General features: G+C 27.9%; 1 protein-coding gene across 2 annotated transcripts; it reads left to right on the top strand.

The window, feature by feature from the left end:
- The first annotated feature begins 15,775 nt into the window (after positions 1–15,775).
- LOC134830963 (collagenase-like) lies at positions 15,776–16,893 on the top strand. Of its 2 annotated transcripts, XM_063844583.1 has the most exons (3): positions 15,795–15,853; positions 15,921–15,974; positions 16,011–16,893. In XM_063844583.1, the coding sequence occupies exons 1-3, from the start codon at positions 15,806–15,808 to the stop codon at positions 16,866–16,868; spliced, it is 960 nt and encodes a 319-aa protein (XP_063700653.1). In that variant the 5' UTR covers positions 15,795–15,805; the 3' UTR covers positions 16,869–16,893. The 2 variants fall into 2 exon arrangements, with proteins under 2 accessions (XP_063700652.1, XP_063700653.1); XM_063844582.1 differs by having other exon boundaries at positions 15,776–15,853; positions 15,921–16,893.
- Positions 16,894–17,501: the final 608 nt, after the last annotated feature.

Consider the following 17,501-nt stretch of genomic DNA (forward strand, 5'->3'; position numbering starts at 1 on the left):
TTGATTTTTTAAGTTTTTTTTTTAATATTTAATAAATAGAAGAATAAATTACACAAAATATTTTTGCTCTTTAGCAAATCTTTTTGACTTACAAAGTATTTAATGATGACGATGACTTTCTATTTTTTTTTTGTATAACGTCTTTTGTTGGTTTATTGTAAAATTATTATTGTGACTTACCTTGCCGACTTTCATCGATTTCATTCATTTAATGCCGTTTTTCTGTATTTTAATAACAAATTATTTTTATTAAATATTTTTTTTTATAATTTTAATAATTTAACTGGAATTAAATAATAAATTTTTAAAGTAGTTAAGTAGAAGAAAAAAATTAAAATTAATTGAAAACTTATATTTTCTCATCAAAATCTTTTGTTAAAACGAAAATTTTTATTTTTTTTTTATTTTCAATTAATTTTTCAACTTATAAAAAATTAAAATTTTTAATATTTTAAAAATTTTAAAAAATGAAATAAAATTATTTTTTTTAAAAAAAATTAAAATTGAATAATTTTATTTTTTTTGTCGTTATTTCTGTTTTAAAATAAAAAATTATTATTAAATAATAACAAAATTTTTTTTTTTCCAATTTTAATGATAATAACTGGAATTTATAAACACGTCAAGAAGTAAAACAAATTTCCCTCAAATTTTTTAAAGTAAATATTTTTCCTAGAATTAAAAAAAATTAATTTTGTATTTCATTAAAAATTTTCATCGAAATATTTTGTTATTGACGTAAGTTTTTAATTAATTAATTTTTTTAGTATGGAATTACAAAGAAGAAGAAAATTTCATAATTTCGATTTTTATGGAAAAATTAAATAAAATATTTTTTTTTTTGTTAATAATTATTTTTTTATTCATAATATTTACATAAAATTTTATTTTTTTTTATAAATAATATCTTAATATTAAAAAAAGTTCCATAAAAATTTATAAAACTCGATAATTCAATTTTTTCTTCCACACAGTGGATTATTTTACTTAAAATTAAGTTTTCATACATTTTTTAAAGCACCCAACTTAATAATTATTTTTTTTTCTGAACGAACACCAGGCTCACAATATTTCTTAAATTATTTTACCTTATACAAAATTCTTTGATTATTTTAAGTTTTGGTTAAAAATATTTAATTTTTTTTTTCATTTTTAGTCCATTTTCAGCTTTCTCTCCATTTTTTCATCAAAAATTATTAACAATGCGCTTACTTTCTTCTGAATCCGTAAAAAGCATATCCTCCAAGTCCCTGATAATAATAAGTCGCAGGAACAACTTGAGCGTTAATAGCAATCGGGACATTATTAATGGATGCCACATCGAGCAACAAGTAAGTTTGTCTATTCTTATTGCGTTTTTTCTCATTTTGTAACATTGCGAAAGTTGGGGGAAAGATGTGAGTTTCTTCCGTATCCATCATTTCACTGCCTTCTGCCTTTGGAGAGTCCGTGTCTCGCGTTACTCGTGACAAAAAGTGACGTTTTCTCTCGTTGGCAGCAAACATTGCAAAAGCTGGAGGAAAAACGTGCGTTTCTTGTAGTTCCATCGCTTCATTATTCGCAGCTGAAGAGGATTTTTTGGTATCTCTTGCGACACGAGCTGATTGGATGCGACGTTTTTCATTCAAAAATGACGGCGGAAAGATGTGAGATTCTTGCGGGTCCAATTTTTCATTATTATTTTCGGGTAAAGATGATTTTTCGTCGGTGTTTACGTCTCTTGCAACACGATAAAGTTGAAAACGACGTTTGTCGTTCAAGAATGATGGCGGAAAAATGTGAGATTCTTGCAAATCCATCGTTTCTGAAGGGTTTTCGTCAATTTTTGATGTAATAATTTCTCCATTTTCTATTTTTAGGTCACGTGACTTGCGAGTATGATATGCAGCAGCTTCGTTGGCGTAGATCGCAATAACGAGGATCACTGATAAACTCTTCATTTTGATTTATTTTTGTTTTATTTATTTATTATTTTTATTTATTTTTACTTTTAGACACTTTTTTGGTCGAAAAAAAATTTTTTTTTTCACAATTCGATGTTGATTTCTTAACGAGCGAAACTTTATTGATGCCAAACATCGAGCTACCACCGTTTTTTATACCTCTGGACCGGCTTCATTATCACTTGAATGGACGTGTGAATTGAATATTTTAGCTTTTGTACGATAAAAGGTCATCTGATAAAAATTCTACACACTTTTTTTCGGTGTTTAGACTGATTTGTCACAGAATTCTTCGAGGTGTGACGCTAATCGTGGGCTTACGTGACTCGCTGTAACAGATAATTCTACAAAAGGCTCGAAACGAACCGAAAATTCCAACACACCACAATGAAAGTGTTAAATGCCCATTCGTGTCAATTCACACATTAGTCATAATCTGATTTAAATCAATACGCACGACGATCAATATTTTTACGATGATAACGAAGATTTTTTTTGTTGCCGGCAAAAATATTGATTTAATCGATTGACACGTCGAACGTGAGTAACTGCAGAGATTTTTTTTTTGTTGACAACATATCTAGACATAAACAGGTCAGAACCCAAAAATATTGACAATTTTGCGTGATTTAAGTTTTTTTTTTGTTGTTTATGTTTACAATTATTCATCGCGCGCGCACGAACAAAACTAAATTAAAGTGTAATTAATTAGCACCCCGTTTACGTATTACGCGGATGAATCAGGTTTTAATTACGGAACGGGTTATTTGGTCAGTCAGATGACAAAACTGCTTTAGCTGGAAAGTAAAACTTTTTTAATTAAGTTTGTGAGTCAGTTTGTTTTGCAAATTTGCAACGTAGTAGAGAGTAAATAATTTGTGAAACAAAAAAAAAGAAGAGCAAAAAAAATGATGAAATGCGTAAGAGGCACGTGTGGTCTTAATTAAGACAGAAGAAACTGGTTTGAAGTCGTCGAAGAGTCTAATTAATAGTAAAACGTCATGAAAATTAGAAGAATAAAGAGAATTTCGGTGACGAGAGTCGTGCCAATTCGTTCTAAGAGGAGTGTTTTCACACATTTGGTGACAAGTTTTTGAGTCATTTTTGTTGGTTTTGTAACAATTTTGAGCAAATAATGTTTTGGTTGCAAAAATAAAAGTAAATATTATGGGAATTTCCGGCTGTTGAAGGGTTTTTTGATACACTTTTGACGTTAGAAAGGCCCTTGACATAAATTTTTTGAACAAATATTGAAGAATTTTTTTTTGTGCGTCAGAAATTAAACTGACACGTCAATTATTTTGATAAATTTGAAGTTAAAATTAAAATTTAAAAAAATAAATTTAAAATAAAATTTAAAAAAAAATTTGAAAAAATAATTAAAAAAAAAAATATTGAAACAATGTAAATTAAAAATATATTAATATTTAGGTATTAAAAAAATTAATAAATAAATATTTATATGTTCGAAAAAATGTCAACAGTTATTTAATTTCCCAAATTAATAAAAAAATCCAAATAAAGAAAATAATTCAAACTTGGTCATTATTATTTAATTAATTTTTTAAATTAGTTTAATTTAATTTATTTATTTATCAAAATTTTGTAATTAATATTTTTTGTATCTTGTCAAAATGATTCGTTAGCTGACGCACAAAAATTTGTTTTTTTTTTCAAAGAAAGTTGCTTAAAAAATTATCAAAATTTGATAAAAATAGCCCTAAAATTTCATAATTTTGCACCCCTAATTTCACATATTCAAACTCCTCATCGAAAAAGAAGAAAAACGGTCATGAAATTTTTCAAGTCAAGTTTAAGTAAACTTTCGATGGATTTCAAAGCTAAAATTGAATAAATATTCATTCTAAAGATAATATTTTTTGTAAATCTTGTCAAAATGATTTTTAAAAAATAAAAAAAATTTGTTTTTTTTTAATCAACTTTCAAGGATTTCAAAGCTTAAAAAATTCATCAAAATTTTCCATAAAATAGCCCTTGAAATAAAAAAAATCCTTTATTTATTGATTTATTCTGTAACAAGTTTTAAATTCCTTTATGAAATGCGGTAAAAAATCCTTTATTCATTGATTTATTCTGTATCAATTTCTAAATTCATTTATGAAGAAAGTTTTCAAAAAGTTACTAAAATTTTTATTTTTATTTTAAAAAATAAAAAAAAATAAATTATCAAAATATGTCAATTTTTAAAATTAAAACGTGTAATTTTTTTAATAATTTTCTAATAAAAATTTCATTTTAAAGTAAATTTTAAAGAAAAATTCCTCTTTGGATGAAAAAAATGTGTCTCCTGTTAATCAATCACGTCACTTCAGTGCCTCAATTTCCAATTAATCCTCTTTAATTTTTTTAAAACTTCCTGTCAAACGTCCCTTCATTGCCAATTAAAATCCAATTTTTAATGATTTGCCACACAACCAGCATTATTTACCTCCATGTACTAAATATAACTCACTCGCTGTTAATCTCTGTGTCAACTTCCCAAATCACTTGCGCAAACATTGGAAAGATTTTTATTGCACTATTTGCGCAAGTACTTACCTCCAAAAGCAAAAAATAAGAACATGCCATTAACTCGATACATTTACCCTAAAAAATCGAAAATATTTAACAAATAACCGTTACACGAGCAAGATTCGTGCACAATTGGTTATTATTGAATTAATATAAAGTTAAGTAAGGTTAGTTTCCGCTTCAATTTTGATCCAATTTGTAAATATTGTATTGTGTGATTTTTATCGCTAATGATAATTTCTCTGATTCAGCAATTACGATACAGTATTTGATTTGTGAATTATGGACGAACACAAAGTAAAGCGCAAAAAAGGGTGAGAAATTTTTCATACGAGAAACGAAAAAAAAAGTAAAGGACCTGTTCTGACATCTCAATTTGTAACAAAGTCGGCTTCGGCTTTGAGCATCATCGCACAATGCTTGTGACAAAACTTTTTTTTTCGGGTTTTATTGAGTCATTTTATCTCTTTTTTAGCTTCTTTTACATGACTCAAACGATTTATTTTTTTTTACCAAAACATGAAAAAATGGAAACCGAACAATGAGAGATGATAATAAAGAGAGAATAAATTCGATTATGGATTCTCGGCAATATAAATGACAATAAATGTGTGTGCTGGATGTGGAGAAAAGGGACAATAACGATGTTCAGGTACGCGAGAAACATCTTAATTGTTGACACACAAACAACATTTATGCTTATTTATGAATTTTGGGGACGAACAAGGATTAGGTAACAAAATTTTTAGTGTTTTTTGAAAGAAAATTTACGATTTTTGACCTAAAAACTTTGATTTTGAAAAAAAAAATAATTTTTTGAACTCAAAAATTGATTTTTTTTTAAAGACAAACTTATTTATCAATTTTTAGTTAAATTAATTCTTTTTATTTAAATTTTAAAATTAAATAATTTTAATTAAAGTAGAGAAAATTTTTTAAAACTCTTTAAATTATTTTTTTTTGTAATTTTATTTTAAAAATATAAATTTAGAGCTAAAAAATTAATTTTGTAAATTTAAAAAAAAAAAATTATGTCGAAATAAAAAAAAATCAGCTCAAAATCATTTAAAAATATAATTTTTTAGTTAAAAGCCTAAAATTTTTTAATATTAATTTTTAAAAAAATAAAAAAAAATTTTTTTTGCTCAAAAATCATAAATTTCATTTCAAAAAATTTTTTAATAAATTTTGAGCTTCAAATTTTAAATTTTTTCAAGTCAAGAAAAATTTATTTTTCTTTAATAAGATCATTGAAAACATTAAAAAAAAAATTTTTAACTCAAAAATTATAAATTTTTTATCAAAAATGAACGTTATGCAATTCAAAATCATTCCCTGTCGAAGCAACTGTTTATAAATATTTCTTCCAAAGCTGTGCCGACAAACACCAACGACATTTGTGTGGGTTATATTCATCCAGTATATGGCAATAAAAACGAAAACATAAATAAATATAAAATAAAAATATCAAAAGATTAGACATTTTCATTATATTCCGCATGATTATTGTCGTCCGTTCCTTTTTTCCATTCCTTACCGTAAGTTGTCATTGTCATTATTATTATTACACTTTATCCAATGCAAGTTGAATGAAAAAAAAAACGAATATTCACACACACCGAAAAGAAGACATTTATCTTATTTTTCTCTCCATTTTCTATTCGTTTCGACCAGAGCATGCCGAGTCAAAAGCTCCCTTTTCTTCTCTTCTCCCAAAATAATAATAATAATGCGTTTGTTTGTTGTGTAATCTACAAACAAGAATTACCGCCAATCGCTTATTATTCAGTTATTTTTGTGGATCAATGTTTATTTTAGAAATTATTTAATAGAATTTTTCAGTTAATAACAAAATCTTGTAGAATTTGACAGAAGATTTCAATTAAGAAGCAAACAATCGAGTGATGAATGAATTTAAACGATTTTTTCTGAAGAATTGGGACGCATGTCATCCGAAAATTGACAAGATTATTTGATTGCATTTGGATTTGTGTGCGTTTAAGTGGGCTTTGTACGTAAAGAATGGAAGTTAATTGAGTTTTTCAAGTGTTTGATCTTCGTTAATTGTGATTTTCGGAGCTTTTCAAGTTAATTTTTTTCAAGTCCTTCAGAAATTTGAAGAAAAAATATGACAGTTGTCATAAATTATAATAAAAATTTATTTTTTCTTTAATCATGAATTAATTATTGCCTAGAAAAATTATAATTTCAACAAAAAAATATTGACATCTGTCAAATACTTAATTAAAGTTTCCCAAGAGAAAAACTCTTTGAAAACCCAAAATCAAATAAAAGTTACTTATTGCGGTGAAAAAAGAACAAAAATCGTTATAAGGATTTTTTCTCCCTTTAATTTTTATCTTAGTTGCGATCTTATCTCTCGCAAACACAAAAATTTCCAAATCACTGATTGTTCCTCCTCTTTTGAAACGGAGACCGACGAACATTGATTGCCAGACAAGCATGACTGATTTAGTTTGTTAAACTCACGAAAATAAACATAAATAAATAAAATGCATAAGGTCCTCGGTATATTTTAATGTTTTATCATAAATGCTAATCAAATGTGAAAATGAAATAAAAGTCTCGGTAATTTTTCATTCATATTGTTATAAAATAGTTTTTATTTATTTTTGTTGCCGAATCATATTAAATTACATTATAAATGGCTGCAACATGCATCTTTTTACTATTATCAATCGGCATCGTCATCATCAACGCTACCCCTTTTTTCAATTTGTAAAATGACAATTCGAGACCTAGTTCTCACATGTAATGTCTGCAGACGCATCAAGAGGGTGACATTATTACATTTGTAGTTTTTTTTTTAATGTGCGTAAGTTAACATTTATAATAATGTTGCGTCTATCAGGAAAATATAACAACAAAAAGGATTACATTACAAGCCAAAAATTTCAGTATGGTTCAAATTAACGCGACTGTGTCACATTTGTAAATGATTTGTGAGTTTGTTTGAGGAAAGCGGTCCATGTTAAAAGGGATATAACTGATACTTTTATATTATTCAACAAAAAATTATTTTAAATGAAATAAAAATAATTAAATATTTTTTAAAGATTTCTACACAAAAAAAAATCAAGAATTACTTTTTATTTAATTTTAATTCAATAATCAATTTAATTAAAAATTTTAAATAACAATTTAGTTTAATTTATAATTTAAAAAATATTTTAAAAAGAAAAAAAATAAAATAAATAATAATAAAAATTAGATTAAATAATTAGTTAAAATTAAATTAAAAAAAAATTACGATTTTAAAAAAAAAAAATCAAGTTTTTTTTAAGTTTAAAATTTTTTAATGTAATTTTAAGTAATAATTGTTATAAAATAATTAATTTATTGTAATAAAAAAAAATAAAAAATTGTAAAATTCAAAACAAATGCTTCAAAAATATAAAAATCTACTTTTAATTTATTTTATTAATTTATTAAATTAACAATTTCGTTTAATTTTTAATTTAAAAAAATATATTTATAAGAATTATTTAAAAAAAATAATTAATTTAAATTAAATAATTTTAAAAATTAAATTATAAAAATTATATTTTTTTTTCAGTTTTAAATCTTTTTTAAAAATATTTTAAATTTGAAGGAGTGAAATAAAACATCTGTTTTAATGAAAATTTCTATTAAAACTAAACCTTAAAAATAAATTTAAATAAAAATTAATAATGGAATTAGTTCATTCGATTGTCAGCTGTTACATTTACTATATTAATATGCATTTTATTTATTGATAAATTCATTGAAGGTTAAAAAAATTTCACAAGCTTCGACTTATCTTTTACTTATTAAATTTGACATAGAAAATTCCGCTATAAAAGCTAACGTATAATTATTGTTTGCAAATTAGAAGTCATAAATCAAACATGAAAGCTTCTATTGTACTTTTACTCTATCTTTTAGTTGGAATTCTTGCAAATCCTGACGAATCTTGGTTTTCTTGGAACAATTTCAATCAACAACCCTCAGAATCACCCCAAATCGCAGAAGTAGCTGGAGATTTCCAACATTGCATGGAAGAAAAACTCTCTGAACGTGGCGTAGAAGCTGGCCAACTAACACAAGAAGAACTCGCTGCTGATATCAAAGAATGCATGAGCTTGACAAACAATCGTTAATTCAAAAAATGCATAAATTTTCCAGAATATTAATTCAAAGATATCACATTGAATGTTTTTTATGACATACAATTCTGGTATAAAAGCTTTGTGCTTTCAACCTAAAGCTAGTAATTCAAACATGAAAGTCTTCGCAGTATTATTAGCAATTTTCTTCATCGTCACTCTTGTTGTTGCGCAAGACCAACCGGATTTCCAGCAAATGGAAAGTGATATGCAATCTTGCATGTCAAAGAAGACACTAGAAAATTTCAGAGAGTGCATGTCAGAGACTCTCAAGCCAAAAACCTAAAAGAAAAATTTGATCAATAAAACTTGATGTAAAATTTTGATCTCTTTTAACACGTACCTCATCGTAATACTCGTGAAATCCTCTCTAAAATAATGGTTGTCGTAGTCCTCATCGAACAACAAAATCATAAACATGATCGTTACGCATCTAATAAAGGGAGTGTCTTTGTCATTTGTACAAAATTTTGTTCCTCGAGGGGTGAGAAATGTTCCGACTCATAAACGGCAACACACATTAATGGGTAACGCAAGACTAAACAATCTCCTCTAAATGACTGTCTCTCTCTCGTTCATGTGTCACCGTTTTTAATAGTTGCTAATTTTTGTGTCATTTTGTGTCGTGTACATCCTCCCTTCGTCATTTCGCTCCGTTTTTCAATCAATTTCTCGGCATCGTGTCGCACATTTTTTGCGTGTTGTCACAAAACAATGCAAAATATTTATTAGTTTCGTTACTACTGAACGTGATTCCGACTTTGGGAGGGTGACAATAAATTTGTTCAAACTTGATTAAATTGTAACTTTTTTTTCGGCCTGTCAATTTTTCACGTTAACAACGACGACGAATTCACTTCCTGACCAAACCGACATTTTTAAGTCGATAAGCTCAACAATGTCTGACAAAAGTATTCAAAATGTTTTCAGACAGAATCGAGAATAATAAAAACATTTTTTTTGAATAGAACGCATAAAAAATCTCATCTTTAACTAAACTAATCACCTGAATAGAGTCACTCAAATAAAAAAGTGTATCGCTTTTATTAGAATTGTACGAGCTACAGAATTATATCCTCAAATATTGAAATTCTTTAAAGACCCTCTAAATGAATAACAAACAAACAGTCAAAATACGTGTCTGGTGAGCTTGAAATGAATGATTAAAGTTTTTTGTTCGTTTTATTGCCTATTCAAATAGTTACAGACGAAAAAATCAATTTGTTTGTCAACTGAGATTAGTTGTTGATGTTTTTTAATGTTAAATGGACTGGCATTGAATGAGGTTCTGAGTGCGAGTCTAAAAAATTTCAGTTTTTAACGCAAAATATTTTCATTTTTCATGAGTTTTCAATTTTTTTAAAAATATTTTTCAGGTCAAAATAAACAAAAAAAAATATTTTCAAATTTTTAACGGTCTTTTTTTGAATTGACATTTACGAAATTTGTGTCAAATTTTTATTACATGTTTTTAGAAATGTTTAATCAAGTTCTCAGTTGGATGAAGAACAAAATGGAAAAAACTAATAAAAATTAAGTCCGAATAAGTTTTTAAAATATTTAGACTTAAAAATTAAATTTTTATAAAAATTTTAAAAATATTTTGACTTATGCTTCAGTTTGATATTAAGCCAAAAATCAATTAGAATTTCACTTTTCGCAAATTAAATGTTTAAAATTTCAAATTTAAATTTTTGTTTTTCAATTCAAATTTTAAATTTAAAAAAAATAATTTGTGAAAAGTCAAAAATTATTTGATTTTGGCTTGATATCAAACTTAAGCTTAAGTCAAAATATTTTTAAAACCTAATTTTAAGGCAAAATATTTAAAAACTTATTTGAGCTTTTTTTCATTAGCTTTTCATTAATTTTTTTTAATTCAATTTTTTTTCGCAAATTAATTTTATTTTGCAAATTAAATTTTTTTTCGCAATTTAAATTTTTGACTTAATATGACTTGTATGAAAGCTCAATTTGACTTAAAATTTTTTCGACCTTAAAAAAGAAAAATATGATAAACTAAACTAATATTTTCGAAATATTTTCTCATACGTGTCAAAAAATATCAAAATCCACGTCAAACCAAGCGCCACTAAATTCGTCAATTGAATTTCTCCGTCATGTCAGATAATTACCAGTAGTAACTTCTCTAATCACTACATTGATAGGTAGCTGCGATGCGAAGACAGACATCCAAGACAAAATATTTAACAATGTAACGATCGAGCGACAACACAATAGACCGATCGACGTAACTGACCAACCCCACAGTCTTCCTCCTCTTTCCTTCTTCTTGTTTAAATTTTCCATTGTTCTCTTTATCTTAACAAACGTTTTATTTTATTTCTTCTTCTTTTTTTTCCACATTGCCACCGAAAGGCGGTGCACAAAACAAAAGAACTGACCTCATTATTCACATGAGAACTGCAACGCGCCAGATCAATTGATTTTGCTGCGTTGTCGATTCAAATTAAATTATTCATGTGTCTTCTTTCGGTGCAGCAGCAACGTCTGTCGTGAGATACTCACACGATAATTAAGTATTTTGATGCATTTATTGCTCGGTAATCCGGATGAAATTGATTGATTAATACACAACTCGAACAATGTTGACTTGCAAAATTTCTCAAAGAAAGGAAAATTGTTCCTTAATAGACAAATTGAAGTAATTGCATGTTCCGTTCCGTTTTTGTACCCTAAAATTTATAAAAAAAAAATAGTCAAAAAAATCGATGAAATTTAATTATATTGTAACACCTTCCTTTAATTTTTCTTCCTTTCTTCCATTTTTTCGTCGTCCTTCCATTGTGTGCAGTGTTGCGGCGTCATCTCCCTGCCTTCCATCCAATTCACACCATTAATTTGCTTCACAGGCATCACGTTCTCTATATCGTAATTATCTTCGTTATAAATATTTTTAACTCCTTTTTTACGCCATAAAATATTATTAAATATTAAAGAATTAAATAGAAACTCATGCTCGTCGTACTGCGACTCTTTCTCACTATTCGTCGTCGTCATCATCGTCATTGTGTTCCAAAGTTAGACACACACACAAAAAATATTTATTCAAACAAAGTGTATAATTTGTGTCGGTAGTTGGTGCAACAAAACAAGCACTGTGTGCTAACATTCAGCGGAGAAAACAGAAAACTCAAACCCGTAATTATTTGTTTTCTATATATCCAAAAGCATCGTTATTGTTATAATTTTATTATATTATGCAGTGTGCGGTGTGTAATAAATAATTTTGTATTTTAATTGAATATTGTTGCGAAGTGACTAAGCCAACCGACCGACACACCGAGGAATTGAAGTTAATTGTTAAAGTTTGCACAGCGGCGAGGTACATGCCATGAGGGAATAAATTGAAACAAATGAAGAATGAGGATTTTTTGTTGGTTTTTTTTTTAGTGAATGAGCTTTTTGTGTGTCATTATTATTAATTTGCACCTGTAAAACGGAAATGTTTTTTTGGCAACAATTTGAGAATATTTTTTGTTTAACTTTAATGATTTTTCTTTGACTTCTTTGTGTTTTTGTAACATTAAAATCGCAAAAATATGAGGATTTTCGTTAAAAAAAAAAAAAATTAATTAAACTCATAAAATTTTACAGAACGAATGATTTTTTTTAAAAAACTTTTCTTAAAAATAAAATAAATTATTAAAAAAAATTAAATTAATCAATTAAAATTAGTTGATTAAAAAAATTAAATTTGAATTAAAGGAATTCAACATAGGTTTTATAAAATTTGATAATTTTTATTTATAAAATTATTTAAATAACATTAAATAATTTTTTTAAATTTATATATTTTTGTTTCTGCTTATTACTGCTTATCTTTGGCTTATATTTTTTCTACAGAATTAAATTTTATTATTTATTTTTTTTTTTACTTTAATTTAATATTATTTTTATTTTACATAACAAAAAAAAATATTCTTGAGTAATATCACTGTACTTAGAGACATGCATATATCAAAGCTGTTCAAAAATTATTTAAAAATCAAATTAAGTTATACTTTTTTAATTTTTTAATAGAAAATTCTTTAAAAATTAATTATTTTTGAAAATCTTATTTTTTTTTGCACGATTTTTATATTTCTGCAATAAAAACTTGTTCTAAATCTCTTTAGATTTATTTATTTATTTTAAATCTCTTTTTTTCTGCAATAAAAGCCTTTATTCATTTGTAAGTTTTATTAATTTTACATTTAAAAATTTTATATCTCAATCATAATTGTTATTTCTAACTTAAGTGGTCGATTGCGAGCTTCTTAGCTTGTTCTTAATATTGTCAAAAATATTGTCGTTGTTCTGAAATTGATTTTCAGCCTTTATATTTCATTAGCTTTAGAATATTTTTTTTCACTCGTGACTAATTTTTTGTTAATTTTATTTTATCATTAAAAATAATTCATTAAATGAACTTTCAGTTACATAAAAAAAAACTAAAAAAAAAACATTAAAATTCATGTCGGCATAAAAAAAATAACTTTTGACAAATTTCCTTCCCATAAGTCTTTTCTATAATTAAATGATCAAACCTTTCTTCACATCCCATCTCTTAGATTTTTTTTCACACCGATACCTAAAATAAATAAAATATCAATATAACATAAAATCATCCAATTGCCATAAAATAATCATTAAATTAATCATATCTCATACACACTGTCACTCTCAATCTCTCATGAGAGCACTTACCTTCCACAAAAACACATCTCCTTTTTGCCAAAATCGTGGCAAAATCCTCACAAAGTGTCATCACCACAATTATTCTCATTTTGATTTTTTTTTCAGAATTGAATTGAATCGATATGAATTGCAAATAATAATAATAATCAAAAGGAATGGAATAACATCTGCCATGTACATGGATGATCATTTTTATTATCCTGCTAATACTGAATAATGCCGGCGATGACGACAAGAAGCTTTCTCTGCATGTCCTTGTCATGTATGCCAGATCATAAATCAAGTACTGATCCTTTTTATTGTTGTTTGTTACAATTGTGTATCGATCATCATTCGATATCTGTTCTCTGTATTTAATGGAAGGACTTTATTAGAGGGACTGACACATTTCTGTGGTTCGGTGTTTTCCCTTTTTTCTTCTTTTTTGCTCAAAATCAATATCGACAAAGTGAGACATCAAAAACTGTTATTGTTTGTTGTTCGCATTATTATTTTAATTTATTATCGTTTATTTATGGATGCGAAAATGTTACGTTTTTAGTCAGGGGCTGGTAACCAGGAAATATTTATGGCTATGTAGGTAATTTGATGCAATTTTCTGTTTGCACAATTGATCGGATGTAATTTTTTGCGACAGATTTTTTTTTTTTGAAGGTCAGTCATGAGAATGGCGCAATTTTTTCTGTTTTTTAGATAAAAATCTGCAAAATCCCATTAAAGTATTAGTTTCACTTTTTATCAAGATTTTTTCAAATAAATTTGAATTTTCTCCTAAATTTGCTTGAAATAATTGCGAAAAAGACAATCTCAAGATGTTTCTCAAGACGAAAAATCATGAGCAATCCACTTGAAGATAATTTTTGGTCCAAAAGTACTTAAAGTTCAATTGCTAGACGATTACTTCGACGACCATTTGGGCGTCTTTTGTCCTTCCTAAATTACTTGTAAAGAGAAAAAAGTGATCATTTCAATCAAGATTTTGGGTTTGTTTGTCTATTTATTTTTTTTGTTTTTGCAAAATGCTTGTTAAAATCATTCAACTGAAAATTTGTTCGTCTGTCGATCATTTTTTTTACGAGAAAAAAAAACAAATAAAAAATCAGGGTAATAAAAGGATCGATTTCAGTTCTCATCGTTGATGCACTTTTTTTTTAATTCAGCAAAATTTTTTTAAATGGATTTTTTGTAGATTTTAAACAATTGATAACCAATTCTTTTAAAAAATGAACAAAAATTGGTCAGTGAAGAGGAGCAAAACAAAAGACGATCACAGATTTACAAGGTGATAAGTTGTTGTCAGTAATTTCAAAATATTTATAACGAACGAATTCTAAAAACTTTCATTCTTTCCGGAGAAATTTGATCGAAGTAACCACAGAAACACTCATCAAATCGTCATTGTTTGGAATTTCTCATGGATTTTTTGAAGAAAAACAAGTTTTTAAGTATCATCACTCTCTTCGGCATCACGATGTTGAATGCTCCATTTGTGATTAAAACTGAAAATATCGTTTACGGACTTTTGCCAACGAATGTTCTTACCAACGCGTACTTGGATTTCGAAATTGACGTGATTTTTGTTGCAAATGCGATTATTTTGGCAATTTTTGTGACATTTTCAGACAACTTCTTCAACAAAACTAGCTTATTTTTGACAATTTTGGATGTAATTTGGCCTCTTTTGAAGAATTCAGTCACAATTTTACTCTTTGTCATCGACACGGAGCATGGTTATCAAGTTGCAAGTAATGGAAAAGTGATTTATTGTACAAGCTGCATGTTGGTTTTAGTCAATTTAGTCATCTTGAAGCACCTTTTCAGCATTTTTCAATACGTCAAAGTGGATGAAGAGCTAAAAGAAATGGAAAATGTTGTTAAAACCATTCAAGGAAAGGACAAACTTTGTTCTAAAATGCTTACAAATTGATCGATTAGCGCTCGTCCAATAAAATTCCTTCGGGGAATTGCCTGAAAACAAAAATATTTAAATTTCTTTTTTGATCAATCACACCTTTGAGCATGTCTTTGATTGTGTCTGATCAAACATTTCTTACTTTACATGAAAAAAAAAAAAATTCAAACAATATCACACAACAAACACAAAATTTTCTTTTGAAATTGAAACATGCACACACTCCAACTGTGAGATGATCAAGGCAATTTTCTGTGTTGTTGTTTGTCAATACAACACATATGGTTACATCGCGTTTGATCGTCATATTTGTTTATTTATGTGTTGAATATCGGGAATTTAAATTGCGATGAAGTGAAAAATGGTGAATTCCAAGTGTTTTGTTAGAAAAGTGACCGTGAAGGTTCAATCAAAGTGTCAAAATGTCAACAATTTGCTGTAAATAAGATTTTTTTGTGAGTAACTTGTAAAGATAATGTCACAAATGTCACTTACTGAGATAAGGTTTTGTATAAATTTAATCAAATTTGGCTCAAAAAGTTTAGTTTTTGAATTGAGATCCACTAAAGATGTGGATTTTTCTACTTTTAGTGGCATCTGTGAGTGCTAATCCTCAAGTAAGTTTCGTTAAAAATCTAAAAAATATATTAAAAAATTTTAATTTAATTTTTTTTTCACAAATAGTGGAACATTCCCGGAATTCCCGGACATCCAGGAAAGCCCCATATTCCCGGCGTACCTGAATTTCCAAAAGTTCCTCAAATCCCGGGTGTTCCTGAATTTCCTAAAGTTCCTCAAATCCCTGGCGTTCCCGGCCTTCCTCAAATTCCCGGCTTTCCTGGATTCAATTTCCATCAACCTGCATTCCCCGAAGATGTTCGTCGCTCCTCCTCCTCTTCTCGCATCGTCAATGGATGGCCTGCAAAACTCGGGCAGTTCCCCTACCAAGCCCGAAGTCGTGCCAAGAAAGGTGCTCATTCGTACAGCATTTGCGGCGGTTCAATTCTCTCCGAAACTGTCGTTCTCACGGCATGCCATTGCACCGTTGGACACGATTCCTTCGATATGGGCTTCGGTTCGATCGATATGAAAGATCCCGCCATCGAGATGACTGTCACCAAAACAATTCAACATGAAGATTTCAACCCAAAAACCTTAAACAACGACATTGCTCTATTTATTCTGCCCGAAAAACTGACTTACACGGAAAACATTAAGCCCATCCAGCTACCAAGTTACAGTCAAAAAGACAAGTCATTTGTGGGTGAAAAGGCAACCGTTTCGGGTCACGGTAAAACTGGAGATCACGAAAGTGTTTCGACGAAACTGATGTACGTTTACACAAAAGTCATCGAAAACGAAGAATGTCGCAAGCATTTCGGACGAAGACTTATTAAGCCTTTTACGTTATGTGTCGTCGGATGGGATAGCGCGAACCAATCAACATGCCAAGGGGATTCAGGAGGTCCATTAGTTGTCGACGACGATAACTTGGGCGAAGTTATTCAGATCGGAGTTGTTTCTTTCGTCGCCAAGAAGGGATGTGAAGCCCAAATTCCAACAGGATTCGTTAGAGTTTCTCATTATTTGGATTGGATCAACAAGAATGGCGATATCTCGATTCGAGAATAAAAAAATAAAAATCACCTGGAAATGACCATCTCTTTCATTCATGATGCCTCAAGAAGTCCCTCGAGACACAATCTGGCAAACACCACAAAAAAGTTGATCGATGTGTCATTTTCGTGTTGTGAATACCTTTTGATGGTGTTGTAATCTTTGGAATTGTTGTCTATTTCTCTCTTGTTTATTTATTGTGTGTCTTGTCCTCTGTTTTTTTTTCCTGTACAAATCTGCGCCGTAGGGAGTCTTGTCAAAATTCTGTTGTACGAAACTTTACGAGATCTTCAACAAATGGAACTTGTCTCGAACTGTCATCATCAGTCAAAGAGACCTCAAAATTTTCTGCGTAAGAGAAAGATTGATCCATTGGTCAATAAAAGAAATTTTTTGATGGATTTTTTGCTACTGAGAATTTCGTGTTTATTGAGATTTGCATACAATTTGGTTCTCATCAATTTTAAATTTTAAACAACGTGCTTCCTTCTTAACGAAAAATTGAACATGTCGTTTTTTTTTAATTTAAGAAGAAGTCAAAAAAGTTTCCTGATCACTTCATTTATTTGTTTATTTCATTAAATTTGTCTCCGAGTTCATGAGAAAATTAAATATTTTTTTTTTTTACCAAAAAAGCACGTTTTTTAG

The sequence above is a fragment of the Culicoides brevitarsis genome, chromosome 2 (assembly GCF_036172545.1).
Source record: "Culicoides brevitarsis isolate CSIRO-B50_1 chromosome 2, AGI_CSIRO_Cbre_v1, whole genome shotgun sequence".
Lineage (NCBI taxonomy): Eukaryota > Metazoa > Arthropoda > Insecta > Diptera > Ceratopogonidae > Culicoides > Culicoides brevitarsis.